The sequence below is a fragment of the Alligator sinensis genome, unplaced genomic scaffold (assembly GCF_000455745.1).
Source record: "Alligator sinensis unplaced genomic scaffold, ASM45574v1 scaffold387_3, whole genome shotgun sequence".
NCBI classification, from domain to species: Eukaryota; Metazoa; Chordata; order Crocodylia; family Alligatoridae; genus Alligator; species Alligator sinensis.
This window is the reverse complement of record NW_005843027.1, coordinates 82124-99131: the sequence shown is the minus strand read 5'-3', so window position 1 is coordinate 99131 and position 17008 is coordinate 82124. Positions and strand designations below refer to the sequence as shown.

Below are 17008 nucleotides of genomic sequence, written 5' to 3'. Positions count from 1 at the left end.
TGTACATCTCTCACAAGACAACCACTCTCTCTCCAATCTCTCAGTTCTAATCCTCAAAGGGAATTTACAAAACACCTTTCATAGATGAGCCTACAAACTTCACTTCATAAATCAGTTGGATACAAAAATCATGGACCTAAATATAGACATTGAATTTATGGCACATTATAACTTGCCTGCCATCTGATAACCCTAGGTAACCTATCTACGTTTTACCACCTACATTTTATCATGGGTCAACATTCCTCTCTTTTGTCTGCCCACACCACCTGCCACATACCTGTCTCACACCCACTAACTCCTATCCCCTGTGATCTTCTGGGCCACACATTTTCATTTTCACAGACCCACATCTTGCATATTGTGTTACACTTCTGTTCAAACCTAGAGAGCAGACAAACACCAGCAGACTCTCCCTATGCCTGAAGAAGGATGCTTGTGCCCAGAAGTTTGTAAAGAACAATTTTTCCAACTATTCAGTTAGTCTAATAAAAGATATCACATTTACCCAAATAACGTTGTCTACTACTACTACTGACACTTACCAATATCCCAAAGTTCCCTCATCAACCCTGCTGCATTCCACTGAGCAGAAAGGATAGAATTTAGTTTCTAATGTTTCGTGGTCAAGTCTGAGTTATGTTCTGAGACTGAAACAATATTTTTAAAATTCAGGTTGATAAAACTCTCTGGAGCTCACTTTCCCTGTGCAAAACTATCTTCATTTCAGAAGATCTAGTGCTTGGACACAAATGAATTATGTCCAGGAGGATAAGCCAGCTGGGGAAAGCAGATGCTTCCAGAAGATGGTTGTCATAAGCAGCTACTCAGGGTCCACCTTCCCCAGCTGCTTACAGCATCAGGGGCAGCTTCTTCCCCTATTTGCACAAAGTAAGGACAGCTCAGTTAGAGAAGAATCTCCAGCTAGATAGGAAATGTTGCCAGCCTGTCTGACTTCTCTGTATCATAAGAGAATCTTTCTTTATGTGTGGTCACATGGCCAGTGACCCCATAACCTCTGGGGTCATCAGGGTAAATAGTGTGGCTGGGCAGAAGACGAGCTGGACAATACCGTAGCTATTTATTAAAAAAATCCAGATTTGACCTGGGCTCACCATATCGTGTCATTGTGTCCTGTAGCACATCTTTACATAGTTCACTCCTACTGCCTTGTAGGATCATGCCTACTACAGGGTGGTCTGCATCTTTAAGCCCTGAGGATAGTCAGCTCTGTTCAGTTATCAGACCGCGGGGGGGGGCCTTGACAGTGTATGTGAAAGGCTGGGAGAGCAGTGAGGGAAGGTTGGTTCTTTGGTAGGTCTTGGAGGGGAAGGGGGGAAGGCATGTATTGGTGTATGGGATAGCCTTGTTTTGTGTTACTGTGTGGGTATCTGAGTTTGATGGAAGGCCCTGATGAAATAGCCTGAAAGAGGCATGGAGTAGAATCAGACTAGGGGTGGTGAGCTTTGCTGAGCTGAGGAGACAGATCTGCAGCCTACATGGTCTATGATGTGCCACTTTTCTGTCTGGATGGAGCCAGGGGCCCACTTAAATTTGCTAATGGACTGGGCAACATGTTAAATCTTAGCCCACCAGGGTTCCCTTTACATGTGGAAAAGGTGAACATGGCCTAGTTTCACTAATCACTGGCTTGGGTTCAGAGGGTACAGTCTTAATGTGGCCATTGCATAATGCAATCTTCTCCACAAGGGGTGCATCTACATGTGCACATTTACTGCGCAGTAACTGAAAATTACTTTGCATTATGGGTGCACCGTCTATATGTGCATGCCTGTACTGTGAGTAACTGTGGTGACTTACACCAACTTGGGCGTAAATTTGATACCGGCATGATGCAGGTATGAGATTTACACTCAATTAGTTACTGTGCAGTAACACACATGTAGACGTTGGCCTATTTCCACTCATTGCTCAGTAAATTTAATGCAGCATAAATTCACGTGTAGATGTGCCCAAGGAGGATTATTATTATTAAGCTGATTATTTTTATTAAGTACAGAGGAGAGTTTCTTTCTGTCTATGAGAGGAAACATAAAGTGACTTTCCCAGAGAAGTTGTTGGCCCTTTTGGGAAGGACTTCTCTGTTTGCTGGGCCCTGAGGTCAGAATCATGTTTGGCAGATGAAAATTACAAGAGAAAGTCCTGCTTGTTGTACAATACCTGGATTTGTAAAAGGGCCGCCTCATCCTGGGAATGCTAAGCACTGGGGAGTGTGTAGGCCATGGTAACAAGCAGGAGGCACAGTGAGAGGGGCATGGCTTCCCCTCCTCTCCCTGGGGTACACAAAATATCCAGTTAGTAAGGCCATGTGACCCCATTGTTGCATAGAAAACCTGGTATCAAGATGTCAGCATAAAGTATGAAATTGTTTGTGCCACGGGCTGTGACAACATAAGGGAACAGGGCTTGAGGGACCTGGGTTGGGATATCATAGAAGGCCTCTTACATCACATTTCTGGTTTCTGTATGGAAGTATAGGTAGGAGAGAGAGTCTGGCCATCATAGAGTACTGCAGACAGGGGCTTGGGACATGTAAGTTCAGCTCTTAGCTCTGCCAGCGTTCAGCTGGGTGACTTAGGCCAGTCACTGCATCTCTTTGTTTTAGTTTCTCCATGTGTGATGTGGATAATGTTGCTGATCTCCTCTGCATTTCACTTGGAGCTCTGCTGCTGAGAAGGGCTCTACTGGAGCTGGGTATTGTTCTACCAGTGAAGCATTATCCTGCCTTGGATTTGTATCATTTGTGCTGGCATTCTGAGGTTTTCTTGTTCTACATGTCTGAAAGGGAAATACCTGCCAAAGACCCAAAGTCAGACAGCTTTTCAGAATATTTGTTGACTCTATATTCCTCATAGGTTCCACTGACAAGTCAGTGCTGTGTGTAAGATAGCTCCATTTTTTCCATTTGGCATGAAAGCCGTCTCCTGGAATGTCCTGTTTTCTCAGAAGATGCAGAAGCTTTTTCCAGGTTTTGCTGGAGAACTCCCCCTTTGGATCATTCTTAGTTGCTGCTTTGCCAGTCAGTGCCTTGTGTAAATGATGGCACAAGGAGAAGGCCAGTGGAAAACCAGGCTCCCAGGTTTCTCAGACTGTAAAGAAGTGGAGAGTGGAGATACTGGGGACATGTCTGCGCCTCACTCTACACACTGATGCTTGCATTTGGCTGTCTGTTGCACCTGTGAAATGTGGGCTCCCTCCAGACACAGACCTGTCCCGAGCTATACAGCACAGTGTAAGGAAACCCAGCTTGACTCCCCACCAGTAAGGAGGATAGCTGACTTAATGTTTTATTGTTAGCCAGTAACTTGCAGCAGTCATTTCCTTCCCGCGTCATAGCACCATTAGCTGGGTATGTTATAGTAACATGCTGTGAGACACTCAGATACCAGAGGGATTGGTGCACAGTAAGAACCAGAACAGAAGAGAACAGTCCTCTGACATATCAGGTATTGGCTGTACCTGGGGGTTGGATGCTACGGACAGGCCATTTAAGGTGCCGGGGACTGGCTTGTATATATACGCAACCCCTGCAGAACTGGAGGAGCTAGACATTTCTGCTAATTAATAAACAGTGAAATAGTTAGCAAAGCTTGTAGTAATTCTGAAGCCTACTGACTGCAGTGTAAACATCCTGTATTACTGAATGGAGCAAGTGAGCCTGCCTGCAGGCTCAAACAGCATGCCAGAGGTTCCCTCATGAACCCTAAAGAAAGGTTTTTTTATTACTTTAAATATCAGCTGAAATTTCGTAAGTGTTGGTATGCAGAGAAGTACACATGTAGCTGTCCCACAATTTATCCACTGACAGGGCTTGATGGCCCAGTGATCTGCTTCTCTGTTCCTGTAGAAAGCAACTGGTAGAGCTCTGCTCCTTTGTGCACTCAAGATACAGGCCTGAAAGGCTTCACTAAAGGTAGCCAAGGAAAGGATAAAAGTGTGCTGAGGTCAAAGCCAATTGGGGTTTGTTTCCACTAAACTACCTAAGTGATCTCATCCTAAAGACAAAACCTAAAATACTGTCATATTGGGACTGTTTCCTGTAAAAAAATAAAAGGGGGTGTCAATAAAGGTGCATCCAATAATGGCAGAAGGGAGATCGGGAGCTTCCTGTCAGATTTCTGTCTCTGACAGATCCTGACAGATTCCTGTCTCTTAATACCAGAAAAAAAGGAATTGGTAATACAGCTGAAAAAGTAGAAAATTCATAACTAAGGGAACAGGGGTTTAGGTTGTAGCCGTGTTGGTCTAAGGATATAGGCAGACAAGGTTCCTTGGGTGAATTTGATATCTTTTATTAGACCAACCCAAATGGTTGGAGAATAGTTATTAAGCAAGCTTTTGGGTTCAAAAACCCTTCATCAGGCTCAGGAAGCTGCAGCAGTTGGTGCATCCAGGAAGAGCACACACCAACTGCTGCAGCTTCCTGAGCCTGACGAAGGGTTTTTGAACCCGAAAGCTTGCTTAATAATTATTCTCCAACCATTTGGGTTGGTCTAATAAAAGATATCAAATTCACCCAAGGAACCTTGTATAACTAAGGGAAGGATTTTGTTTCCATACAATTACCCCATAGAGTTAGAATAGGAAGATATAGAAAAAATAAGCATTATTCCTTGGGTCATATATCCTCCATGGTCAGGGTATACGTCAGTCTCTGCCTGTCATGCATTAGAAGAACACTTTCCCTGAGGGTATGTTAACCCTTCATTGCCAGTTACAGGGTTTCTTCCTGTGAAGAAACCAGTTCTGTTAGATGGAATACTGAACCAGCTGTCCCATCAGACTGGTCCAGTATAACCATTCCTCATGTCTCCCTCTAGAGTAATGCTGAAGAATTGCTGGAAGGCTGTCTGGAGCTGATTCTGATTCAGATACTACTTACCTGCTGATGAGCATATTACAGTTCTAGGATAACCGGATAAGTCATGCTTTAAAATGCTCAAGTCCTTTACTATTTAATTTTACTTGTAATGCTTCTGAATCATCGAAGTCTTATCAGGAGAGAAGCAGCTTAAAAACCCAGTAAAGGAGTTTTATTGTTAATATTCAGCTTTGCCTGTGACTTATTCCCTTCTTCCATTTGCTAGAGGATGGCAGGCTTTGTTGCAGCTAAAATTAGGTGTTCTTTTTTGTCCTTTAATCTGAGATATTTCCCTTCTTACATTTCTATTGATATTTTGCTGACTAGGAAGTGAAGGAACCAAATTTAGGTTCAGCCCATCTGGGAGCCATAAAATTCGTCAATGAAGCCCACATCCCTTCAAGCCCATGAAGCTCATTGAAGTCAAGGAGATTTGCATCATTTCTTATGGATAAACACACTTGCATTGGTGATCTGAAAGCCTTGTGTGCAATGGAGTGACATTTCAGTTTGGTCGTTTTGTTTCTTTTCATAAGGACCTCCCTTACAGCATGTGAGTGTAATGGAGTTTCCTGTACTTTGCGATGGAGGCTGGTGTGTTCCAGTGGCCAAGGCAAAGGCGGGAGGGAGGGGGGGGGCGGGTGTCAGATAAATGGGTTTTATTCCTGGTCCAGCCATGGAATGACCCTATTACGTTGGGCAAGGTGCCCCACCTCACTGGACCTCAGCTTCCTCTCCCACTTTACAGGGTAGTGACATTCATTCTCTTGCTCTGAGATCTGGGGGTGAAGGGTGTGACCACAGTGCTTAGTGCTGCTGTTTATGCTCTCAATAAAATAAAATAAAATGTTGTGACATGTAGTGTTAACAACAGAAAAGAAAGTGAATGATACTGAATGCTGGCCTACCCTTCTCAAGAGGTTTTCATTCAGGACTGTAAGATTGCTTTACAGAAATGGATAGATTCATAGACATTTTTTTTTCTTCACCAGATGCATTATAGAAATGCATTATTAACCCACAACTTTATTCCTGTGTTATGGATGGGGAAGCCAAGGCACAAAAAGTTAAGGCTTATCTATATATACTGCAGTCATCCTGTGTGACCTACTTGAGGTCACACAGGATGTCTGCAGTATATACAGATATCCAGCAGAACCCAGAAGCCCTCACTCCTGAGTCACATCAGACCATGCTCTTCCAAAATGACAAGCCACCTGTACGATCATTTTTTTATTATTGTCCATCAATCCAGGAAAAATAATCATCTAGTCTGAATTGCAGGCATCAGTCTCTCCTTGACTGGTGATGGTTGTGATAGGTCCAGGGCTCATATGAAGAGACTATTCCTTAGGCCCTGGGAAGGATCCAAGCTGTTGGCAAGAGTCAACTTGCAGGAGCCTGGCTATGGGACTGGCTTGGAGAGCAGCTGACTTGGGGAGCCTCACTGTCCTCCCCATCAGTGTGGAAAGAGGGTTCTGTGTATAGCCTTCTTGCTGAGGTAAATTGCTTTGCCTGGCTGCTGAGTCAGTGTCTCCTCAGGCTCTGGCTGAGGTGGAGGTGAGGTCAGGCAGCCCCTGTTCCCTGTGAACTTCCAGAAACCCTGTCCTCAGAGCTGAGGCTGGCACTGGACTGGAGGCTGTGGCCAGGTGATTAAAAACCTTGGATTACTGCACTGGGGATTAGCATTTTAATAGACTTGACTGCAGCTCACATCTCCTGATAAAAGAGTAACGTGGTTCTAGCAGGGAGTTGGGTTTCCGGGCCTCATTTCTCATGTGTTTGACAGGGGCAGAGGTGTACTTTATCAGCACCACAGCTGTTCAAATCCTAGTGGTGCTGCCAAAGCAGAAGTCAGTGGACTTTACTCATTATTTTTAGCCGGACTAGAGAGAATTAATCTGCTCCCATCCTCCTCTCTTGCATTACATCTTGAGCAGCCCCATTGGAGAGGCAGAATATTGCACAGAGAATGTCTTGTGCTCAAAGTGCAGTACCAACAGCCAGGACCCCAGAACCCTGTTGTTGGCCCTATGGTAGACTTCCTCTTTGAGCAAGGTCCTCAGCCTCTTTCTGTCTCCATTTCCTTCAGCTGTAAAATGGGATTAATTCTTCTTGACCTCACAGGGTAAATTCTGCCATGTGTCTGAAGCTCTGTGGTATCTTGGGTGTTTTAAATAGCCACCTGTCACTGTGGCTTCTGAGTGCAATTTCTGGACTTCTCTGATGAAAGAAGTGTAAGCTTTGATTCACCTGAAGAAAGACAGGAGAGCAGGGGTGGGGCAAAGTGAGAAGGGGCTTGCTAGAGAAGTGTATGAACTTGTTGGCTGTGTTTGTTGGCTGAACTTGTTGGCTGTGCTTGTTAGCTGCAGGCATCCTTCCCCCAGCCTTCCCCAGGCAGCAGGGTTTCTGGTGAGGCTTTCTAGGCTGGAGATACTTGGAGGCTTTCAGTCAGCTTTTCATGCTTAGACATTTGCTTGATTTGGGTTGAATTCCTTGATTCTGTTTTAAATGCTCATGACAGCGGCCATGCTACAGTAAAGCCATTCACAAGAGCAAGCTAGGCATGGTGCATGCTTTTCTCACGCAGCTTTCCTGTACAGCTCCTTCTGCTGCAAAGCTCTGCCAATGCCCCTCAGCACTGACCTTTAGCCCCACTACCATCTTAGTTCCACATTCTCCCACAGCTCTGCCAGTGTGCTTCCAGCTACCCCTGCAACTCCCCGCTCCTCCAGTCATGAAGCCTTGGCACCACTAGAGCTAGACACTGGCCTACCATATAATGCCCCCATGCTTTGAAAAGTGACCCTGCCCCACTAAACCCAGTCATCCTTGCCCTTCTGGCTATACATTATTCTGCTGCAAACAGAATAGTGTAGGAGTAGAAAAGAAGGGTGCACCCAGCTTCTTGACGAGCACTAGTCAATGCCATCAGCTGTATGCAACCAGTGAGTATCTTTCTTCTTGGACTTTTGCCAGAGTGGACTTCTTCAAACAGGTGTTAGATGGAGAAAGTATCTGATCTGGGGACCCTGTTCAAACTCAGTGCATTCAGTGCAGTTCCAACCATGATGAATGTAACTCAGTCAGCGCTGTGCTATGAAGGGATTTTGGAAGGTGACCTTCTTTTTCATTTTTCCTTCTCTTCTTTGTCTGTAGCATCCATACTTCCCTAGGTATAGCAAAGGCATAATCCCCACCCACCCAACTTTATTCTCCATTCCAGATTTTCTGCCTAAGAATGTTCAAATGTACAACAATTTCAGGGAAAGCCCCCATGAGCTGGGATCTCTCTCTCACAATCAAGCAAAGTTTCCACCCACGGGAAAGGCTGCAACCATTTCTCTGCTCAGCAATTTCTTCAGATGTTCTTATTTTTATCATGTGCATTGATATCCTTCCACAATGCACTAGACATGTGGCTGATAATGGTCATGATAAAACCACCTGAGCATCAGGGATGTGCAAACAGGTATCAGTGCAATAGGTACTACCCTGTCCTTCCTGTATTGCAAATAGGAGGATTGCCCTAGCTAGATAAAAAGGAGGAGTATGGAAGGAAAGTGGAACTCAGGAAGCAGTGGAGTCTGATGTGGAAAAGGTTGAGAATCATCCATGTGGACAGGGGACCAGAGCATTGTTGGTGTCTCTGTAGTGTTAACAGCAGTTGCACAGTATCTGCAATCATAACACAGATCACTTAATTCATATCTACTTGCATATGCTATATAGGCGTTTCTGCCAGAATCTAGGGTTATAGCTGTTAACAATCAAAAAGACCTACCGGCATCATCCAGCAGAGGGGAAGGAGGGAAGAAACACCTCAGCAAAGGGCTCACAGGTCAGCTCCGTGCCTCTGGAGATCAGAACAAGCCAGTCCTATCAAGCTGAAAGTCCTGCCTTTTTCAGCAAATCTTTGTTTAACCAGCTCCTGGAAGAGAGCTGGTTCTCCAGCTCATCAGCATAGCCCCTGGAAGAGAATCATCGAACTGAATTGCAGCCGAGAAGCCAGTTTAAAACAGAGGTAAGGCTCTCTCTCTCAGCCACACAGAGCTGTTGCCCTTAATTTTGTATCTGAAATATCACAGTGCTTGAAGGGCTAGAAATGCAGACAGATTGGATTAGATAGAGAATGTATGAAATCCTAAACTAATAAGAAACAGAGCAATTGACTCTTTGCTCAAAGGCCAGGAAGAATCTTTAAAAGCAGACTAAGTCGTCTGGACAGGAACATGCAGTCAGTATCACAGATGCAACATTTGCTTTCAATTTATCCATCATTTTGTTGTTACAGTTGTAACTACGTACAGCTCAATCTGTCCCTGATACAACTGGGCAGTGCCACCACCTTAGCAAAACATAGCAAGATAAAGCAGCAACCAAGACATCACTCAAATTATTGTCCTATTAATGGTCTACCTCCTCCCTTTTCCCCCACTGACATAAACAAGCCATCTAACCACTCTGGATCTCAGATTAACCTTCTAGAAAATGAGGGCAATAAAACAGGTACCACCACCCTGCTGGCAACTTCTGTGCTATGAAGTCACTTGCTTCCCCCTCTCCCTCTTTGTATGCCTGCTGAGTTAAATTCTTCCTTGATGGAATACCATTGGTTTTGGTAGAGTTACCCCAGAGATGAATTCTTTCTGTATGTCCAAGGTGACCCTCTAGTCTAATGAACAACCTTCATTCTGTAACTGGCCAAGTCAGTCACACTATCTAGACGTGGAAAGGATATTGTTATTGTCATAGATTTCACTTGTATCACAGCATTAATCAATATATTGTTGCTTAGGAAAATTAGGGAGAAAAAGCAGCTACTGACAAATTAGATGTACTGAGAGGAGGAAATTCTTCCAGTCAGATTCACATGGAGAATAAGTTGAGTAGGCTGGTGAGGTCCATCTGGAGTGAAAAGAATCTGTTAAAAGGAAAAGGAAGCCTGGCACTGCCACAGGCTTAGGCAGTGAAGCAAGGTCATGAGATGAGAACAGAGAGTATGATGGTGTAATGCAGAGATCAGCTCCCCAAAGTTCATGGAGGTCTTGCCCATGTGGGGCTGAAGCCAGAGGGTGGTGATGTGAGCATTACACATTCCACCATTTACTTGCTCCTTGTTGTGTCTCTGGTCAGACTGTATTGACCAAAACATGGTTGGTTCCATTAGCCCTGCAGCACCAGCGCTGCTCAGAATGAGGGGACTGGCTGCCTCAGGCACCATCAGAAACATTGTCAGCTACGTTTCAGCTGCAGAATCTGAATTTCTGGCCATAATGGAGGAGGCAGAGAGAACAGGGCTAGGCATCTGACTCCCAGGGAAAGCTTGCAGCATCTGCAATTTAGGGAGGGGGGAGTCCATGAGGTTTGCTGGGAAGTAATAGGGGAAGAGACCTAGAAAGTGCTTCACCTTCCTATCACCAAGTGCATCTCCCATTCAGTTCCCTCCCTCCCATTCCCTTGGAGAGTATCTCAAAACTGAAGCAAGCTACTTTGGGAGAGAAGGCCTGACCATGTATGTCTGCTGGTGGCACTCTGCTCAGCAAGACTCCTTAGTATGAAGATGCTGATGGTGTGTGAGCATGGTGTGGGGAGGTCATTATATCACATCACTGCCCTGCGTCCTTTTAACTTGGCTCGTGGCTCAGTTTGGTTATGCATACAGATCTATAACACTCCTTCTTCCCCTCTCCCTTGTGTGTGTGGTCACCAGTCATGTGATGTAGGAGGAAAGCGGTGATGATATGGAATGTGGTCAGCTGCCTTCAGACATTCTCCGACAGGTGAAGATTCAACGTGACCCCAACTACGGCTTTGGTTTCGTGGCCGGCAGTGAGAAGCCAGTGGTGGTACGATCTGTGACAACAGGTAGGAAGCAAGGTATAAGTACAGATCCCTATGACTGTCACAGCTTTCAATTGGGAAGTGACTATCTGAACTGGGCAGCTCAGAGAGGTGGGGAGCTAGGTATGGACTAAGGAGCAGGAACAGTTTAATTAGTGTTTGGATGCCATACTGCATGGGGACTGGGTGTTTACCAAGAGTGTATAGCTACTCTACAGTCTGGAACAGGGATATGGGAATCTCAAACAGACAATGCAGAACTGGGTGGGATGGGTGTGAAGTCTCTGTAGCTGACAATGGAATAAAGGTTGGGGAAGTGAGTGGTTATGTGGATGGGATTCTCATATACAGACTGTAGAGGGGAACAGAAGGGAGGGTGTCTGTAACATCATGGAAATTCAGCAACTGTCTCCCTGACCCAGGCTGTCCCATGCCCATGGTGGCAAGGGGCACAAGAGTCCCTCATGATGCCCTTTAGCAGCCATGATGTCTGCCTCAGAGGTGGCTCCAAGGGAGCCATTCCCAGCCTGTGGCAGGAGGCCTTGAGCTGAGTGGGAGAAGTGAAGGAGCACAGGCAGTGATGGAGAAAAAGCAAAATGCTGAAGGTAAACACAGGAGGAAGGAACAGCATGGCTGGACCAACAGCAGAGAAGCCAGGGACATGGTTGGCATGGAGCCTGCTACTTCTAAAGGGGCTTTGGGTCTGCCAGGGAGATTTGCCACTTGGGCTGTTCCAAGGAAGAGGGACATAGAATGGGGTAGCCAAACTGAGTGGACAGCCTAGTAGGATATAGGAGGAAGGCATCCTGAGGAACTAGTGACTGCAAAGCCCCTCTTCACATAGGGCACCAGCATATACTGAGCTGGTTGCTCCTAGTGGGTTTCAGCCCACCTCTAATTAGGCTCAGCCCAACAGCTATCCTTACCAGGCAGATTCTTTGGTGAGCATGAGCTGGCCCTGCCACACAACACTGGTTTCTTTTTAAAGGTCCATGTGAATTCTCTTAGCCTGCTTGTGGCCAGCCATAGCTATTCACCCCCATATGACCTCCCTGCCATGGGGAATGGGGACATGAGCATTGGACTCTGAGAATGACAGGGCCTGAGGCCTGCTTCACAGAGCATGGACAGAACAGCCCTATTCTCCTGCTCTGTCTTGCCCACATGAAGCAGAACACATTTGACAGAAGGAGAATCCGAGGCAGGGGCTAACACCCACTCTCTTCCTGGCAGGAGGCCCCTCTGAGGATAAGCTCCTAGCAGGAGACCAGATTCTGGCCATAAATGATGAGGATGTGAGTGAAGCCCCCAGAGGGAGATTCATTGAGCTTGTCAGGTAACAGCCTTCTCTAATACCTCATCCTGGGGGTGAGGGAGCCAATGTGAGAAGGGAGAACAAGGCAGGAAGGTAGTCCTCAGAGAGTTTTAGATTATGATAAAACCAGGGAGCAGCCTAGTAACTGGCAGTGCCTGGGCACTGAGGCAGAGGAGCTCACACTGAAGCAGTAGACACTCTTGGGCTCTATTGTGACCATATTCACCCAGTAGGAGTCATCAGGGTATTGCTTTGAAGCAGTTCACCCTCCTGGAGTCCAGTTAGCACAGACAGCACTGCTGTGAGGCAGCTTGTCTTGCTGAAGACTGATAGACTGATACTGAGAGTAGCCTTCATCCAAATTACATGCTTGCCCATCCAGGTACAGCCCTTGTTCTTGATGCTGATGCTGTGGATGTTGGCTGGGAAGAGACCAAGGTTTTAAGAGATGGGGCTGTTTTTCAGGATTAACTCTCCATTTTAGGGGCTTCCTCTGCTGTTGTAGGTTCCTTCCTTTGATTTCTTCCTTGGGGCTGGGTGAAGCTGTAAGCTCCTACCCACCCAGGGAATCGGCACAAGAACAAAGGATCATACCTGAGTCAACTTCAGAGTTAGCTGGAAATCTTGAGCCTTGGACCGCCCACAAAACTCTGGCCAAACTCTGCCCTTGCTTAAGTCCAGGACAATGTATCACAAAGCCAGTGCTGTTGCAACTTGTGCTAATGGGGAGGATGAGCTTGCCTTTAAAATACGTGTAAAACATGTAAGGCAAGAGGCCTTCTAGCAGTGAATCTCTGGGCATGGCATGTTGTACTGCTCTAGTTCCCCCACAGCCAGTACAACTATCTCTTGACCCCTGGCCTGAAGAAGTTTCCTGCCACTACGTCCACTTGAATTCAGCTTTAAACCTTGGTAGGATGGTGCCCCTTATGAGAGGTGTGTGCAGGGGCCACATCTGTTTAGATTTACTTGCAATCCACAGTGTTCACCCCTTAAAATCTCTGCAGGTTAAGTATATGGGCCATCAAATGAAGGTTGAAATGAAGCCCCTCTTCCTTTCCATGGCAGCTCAACCTACCCCTTCTCCAAAAAATAGAGAAACATGGCCTGTCCTGCATGAAACCCAGGCCCTGATCCTTAGCTATCCTTATCAGTGAAGCCAGAGTGATACCAGTTTACATCAGCTAAGGATTTGGCCCATGAAGCTTTGTCTCTGAAACCACCTGCTAAGATTGTTCTTTGCACAGATTGTGAGCAAATTCTAGTGACACAGAACAGTTAATGCTGGCCCTAGAGTAACCGTGATTCCATAATTAGTATGGCACATTCAAGGGTATCTCTGCAGCAGAGTTGGGAGGGACAGAAATGTAGACACCCTAGGATGCAAGAAAGAAATTTGCAGCTGTCATGTGAGACACAGCCATCATCTCTATTACCTGGCATGGAAAGCTCCTGTAGGAGACTGAGAAAATCTGAGCTATCATCTGGCTAGGTGGGGAAAGATTTTGCCATCTGAACTCTCTTTCATGTGTTATTTTCATTCCCTCTTTTCGACATGAGTGTGTTCTGAGGGCTGGGGCTCAGAGTTAACTCATCTGTCTTCATCTTTTTCCTCCTGTCCCTTCTTGTGTAGGAGTGCCAAGGACTTCATAATCCTCACTGTGCTGCAGACCCATCAGGTGAGAAACAGGAACAATGCAACAGCCTCCAGCTCTTCCACTGGAAACCCAGTATGGTGCAGGGTCAGGGGGTTGCGAAGCCCAGGCCTGTGCAGTGCCTGGGGAACTAGGATATGATCTAGAGCAACAGTTCCCAAACTGTGGGTCATGATCCCAAATGGGGTTGCAATATCAGCAGATGAGTTCACAGGGGTGGGGGGCTGTGGGTTGGAGTGAAGGGCCATGCTGAGGAAATGGGCCATAAACGGGGTCATGCTGAGGAAAAGTTTGGGAAGCACTGATCTAGAGAATTCATATATGTCACAGCTGGTTCACACTGAGATACCTCCTAGAGGAAAACATGGTTCGGAGGACCTCATTAGTGTAGCAACTAAAAGCTCAAGAGGTTCCTCCTTGGAGACCAGAAGCCCCAGATGAAATGAGCTTGGTGACACAGTCTTCTTCCTCCTCCAGCAAGGAACCACTGACACCCTGGTGCATTCCACACCAGGCACAGGAGAGGTACAACATAGCCAGCCTGTACCTGTGGCTTGGAAACAAATAGAGATTTCCATTTCATCAGGGGTTGAAGATTAAAACATCTTGCCTCCAGCTCTACTAGTGCCTTCAAAAAGCACAGCAGATGCCCCAAGGAGAGCATTCAGGTCTTTGAATTCTTGTCTTATTTCCTGTCAGGGGGAGATAGTTTCTTGGCCTGTTAGTAATGGGACATGGTGGGACTGGGGGAAAAAGAGAAAGAGGAAGAGAAAGAGAGAGAGTACATGTGTGCAAGAGTCCTTTTCTCTTCAGAGCTCTCTCTTTATATAGCTTACGTCTGCCTATCTGCTTGGAGCAGCTTGCAAGGGCACAGAAGGCATTTCAATATTCCAGTATTGTGTATAAAGCCAAAAATCATTTCAGTTAGAAAGAAGGAACCTGTTGTGCAGTCAGACTTACAACTTCCCTTGTCCAGTGCACAGGATTGAAGGCCATTAGCATACAGGAATACTACTGAGGAGCTCATGGCCACTGCAGAACCAGATTTCACCAATAGGAGTCATTGTAAGGAAAGGGTATAGAGTATGTTGGGAGGTGGGGAGCTCACAGCTACAGCAAGACCAGCTAGAAGCCATCAGGGAATGGCATAAGAACCCTGACTAGGGTTGGTCAGAGCCTCTGTCAGTGGAAACCTATAGGGAAAGTGGGTGGAGTAGCACTGGCTGCCCGATAGTCAGTCAAAAGTGCAGATGTGGCCTGTCTGTGGTCAGGTCCAGGACACCCTGGTGAGCTAGGTGGACAGCCCTAGTGGAACTCTCCTGGAGAAACCAAGCCATTGAACTACCCAGTTCCTCTTGCATCATTTGCATGCCATGCAGCTGGAGACTGCCCAGCAATGACAGATACTGGCACTGACTATGAAGGCACCTTGGAGCTCAAAGAGCCCATAGCAGTGGAACAGATTGAACTGTCATGCCACCAGCAATGAAAGTGGGATGTCATTTCTTCTTGACTGAACCTTTTGATCTTGGTGAAAGAGATAAGTGTGAGAGTCCCCTCTGCACACTTATCCCTGTTTCTTGGAAGGAGGTGTCCCTGCCAAATGCTGCTCCGTAAAGAATGGGATGGATGCCAACCTCTGAAGCAGACTGCTTTTCTCCTTCCTCTGGAAAGCAGCCAGGCGAGGCAGCATGTTAGTCCAGCACCAGCTTCCCTCAGACCGAAACCTCAGACACTTTCACAGGAACAGCTCGCCCCCAGCTCCTGCTGTGAGAAGGGAGTCCTGCTGGGGACATGTGCCAGGCAGAGAGCCCTGGAGACCAAGGCTCTTCCTCTGTGGAGCACAGGCCATGCCAACACCAACCTTTCCACCCTGCTTCTTGACAGAATGACTCAGCCCTGACTGGAGAGGACCAGCAGCAATGGCTACAGGGAACTGAACCTGATGAGACCTCCCAGGGGGATTCATTGCCAAGGCAAAGAGTGTGATGAGGCAACTTGTTTGTTAGTTCTGGGCCTAGTGAAACAACAGCCATCTCTAGAGACCTGAACTGTCTTTGGTAACTACTGACATAGAGATAAGGGCCAGGTCCTCATCTGGTGTGAATCAGACTGACTTCACTGGAGCTTCCTGATTGGTAACAGCTGAGGATCATACCAGAAAGCTCCAGAGCTCCTCACCAGTTTCCTGAGTCATCCAAGCTCTTTCTTGCTCCTCAGCCCTCTCCTACTGCTGCAAGCTCATGCTTTGCTTTTGCAGCTGCCCTTCTCCTTTCTCCACAGAAAATCCTGAGTAGCCTCAGGGATCCTGCTTGTCATGCAGGTGGAAATTGGGCAGATTGCAATGGTAGCTTGGAGAGGCAAGGCAGGACACTGATGACCACCATGCTGTTAGCACTTCAGTTGGTAGCAGGAGTGTGCCTCAGGCATGGCTCTGTCTCTGTTATCCATATGCCTCCCCATTACTGAGCTACATACTTCACTTTAATACCCATCTCACCTAAGTACTGTCACTGCTACAGACACATTGCAGAGAGCTGGAACTCATATAATGGAGACCAGCATTAGGTTAGATCAAGGGATGTTATTGTCATGGGTGACCTAAACTACCCAGACATTTGCTGGGAGGAGCAGACAGCCAGGTCTGACAGCTTGCGTAGGTTCCTGGCTGTATTACAGGACCTTCACCTTATCCAGGAAGTGCACAGCCCCACTAGGGGTAACGCCTTGCTGGACCTGGTCCTGGCCACAGGGGATGACCTGGTGAGGAGACTGCAGTTCCTTGACCACCTGGGCAATAGCGATCATTACCTGCTGGATTTCATTATCCAACGCAGGGCATCTAGGGCTCACACCAAGGCTAAAGCCCTTGACTTCAGAAGGACCATCTTCAATGAGCTTAGGAAACTAGTGGGGGAGACACTAAGAGCCCAGAAGGTAGAGGAGGTGGGAGTCCACGAGGGATTATCATACCTTAAGGGGGCGATCCTCCAGACCCAAAGGATAACAGTCCATGAGAGAAGCAAGGGGGGTAAGAGTGTTCAGAAACCCCCTTGGCTCAGCAAGGGCATTCAGCAATGCCTGAGGACTAAAAGGGGGCATACACCCAGTGGAAGGGAGGAGCTATCACCAAGGAAGAGTACTCCTCCTCAGCCCGGGAGTGTAGGAGGGCTATTAGGAAGGCCAAGGCAGAGATGGAACTCGGGCTAGCGTCCAGGATTAAGGACAACAAAAAGTCCTTTTTCAAGTACGTTGGGAGCAAGAAGAGGGCACCAGGCAATGTAGGGCCCCTGCAAGACACAAACAGTAATC

At 46.8% G+C, this 17008-nt stretch overlaps 1 protein-coding gene across 7 annotated transcripts in view; it reads left to right on the top strand.

The window, feature by feature from the left end:
• FRMPD3 (FERM and PDZ domain containing 3) overlaps window positions 1–17008 on the top strand; it is a 155099-nt gene that overhangs the window by 74007 nt on the left and 64084 nt on the right. For 3 of the 7 annotated variants that reach the window (XM_025193213.1, XM_025193217.1, XM_025193216.1), the window contains exons 4-7: window positions 8615–8906; window positions 10596–10750; window positions 11960–12062; window positions 13675–13720. In XM_025193213.1, the coding sequence (XP_025048998.1) occupies window positions 10627–10750; window positions 11960–12062; window positions 13675–13720 (273 nt within the window). In that variant the 5' untranslated portion in view covers window positions 8615–8906; window positions 10596–10626. Of the gene's footprint in view, window positions 1–8614; window positions 8907–10595; window positions 10751–11959; window positions 12063–13674; window positions 13721–17008 lie in introns of those variants that run through there. The other 4 variants (XM_025193214.1, XM_025193212.1, XM_025193215.1 and 1 more) reach the window with 3 other exon arrangements.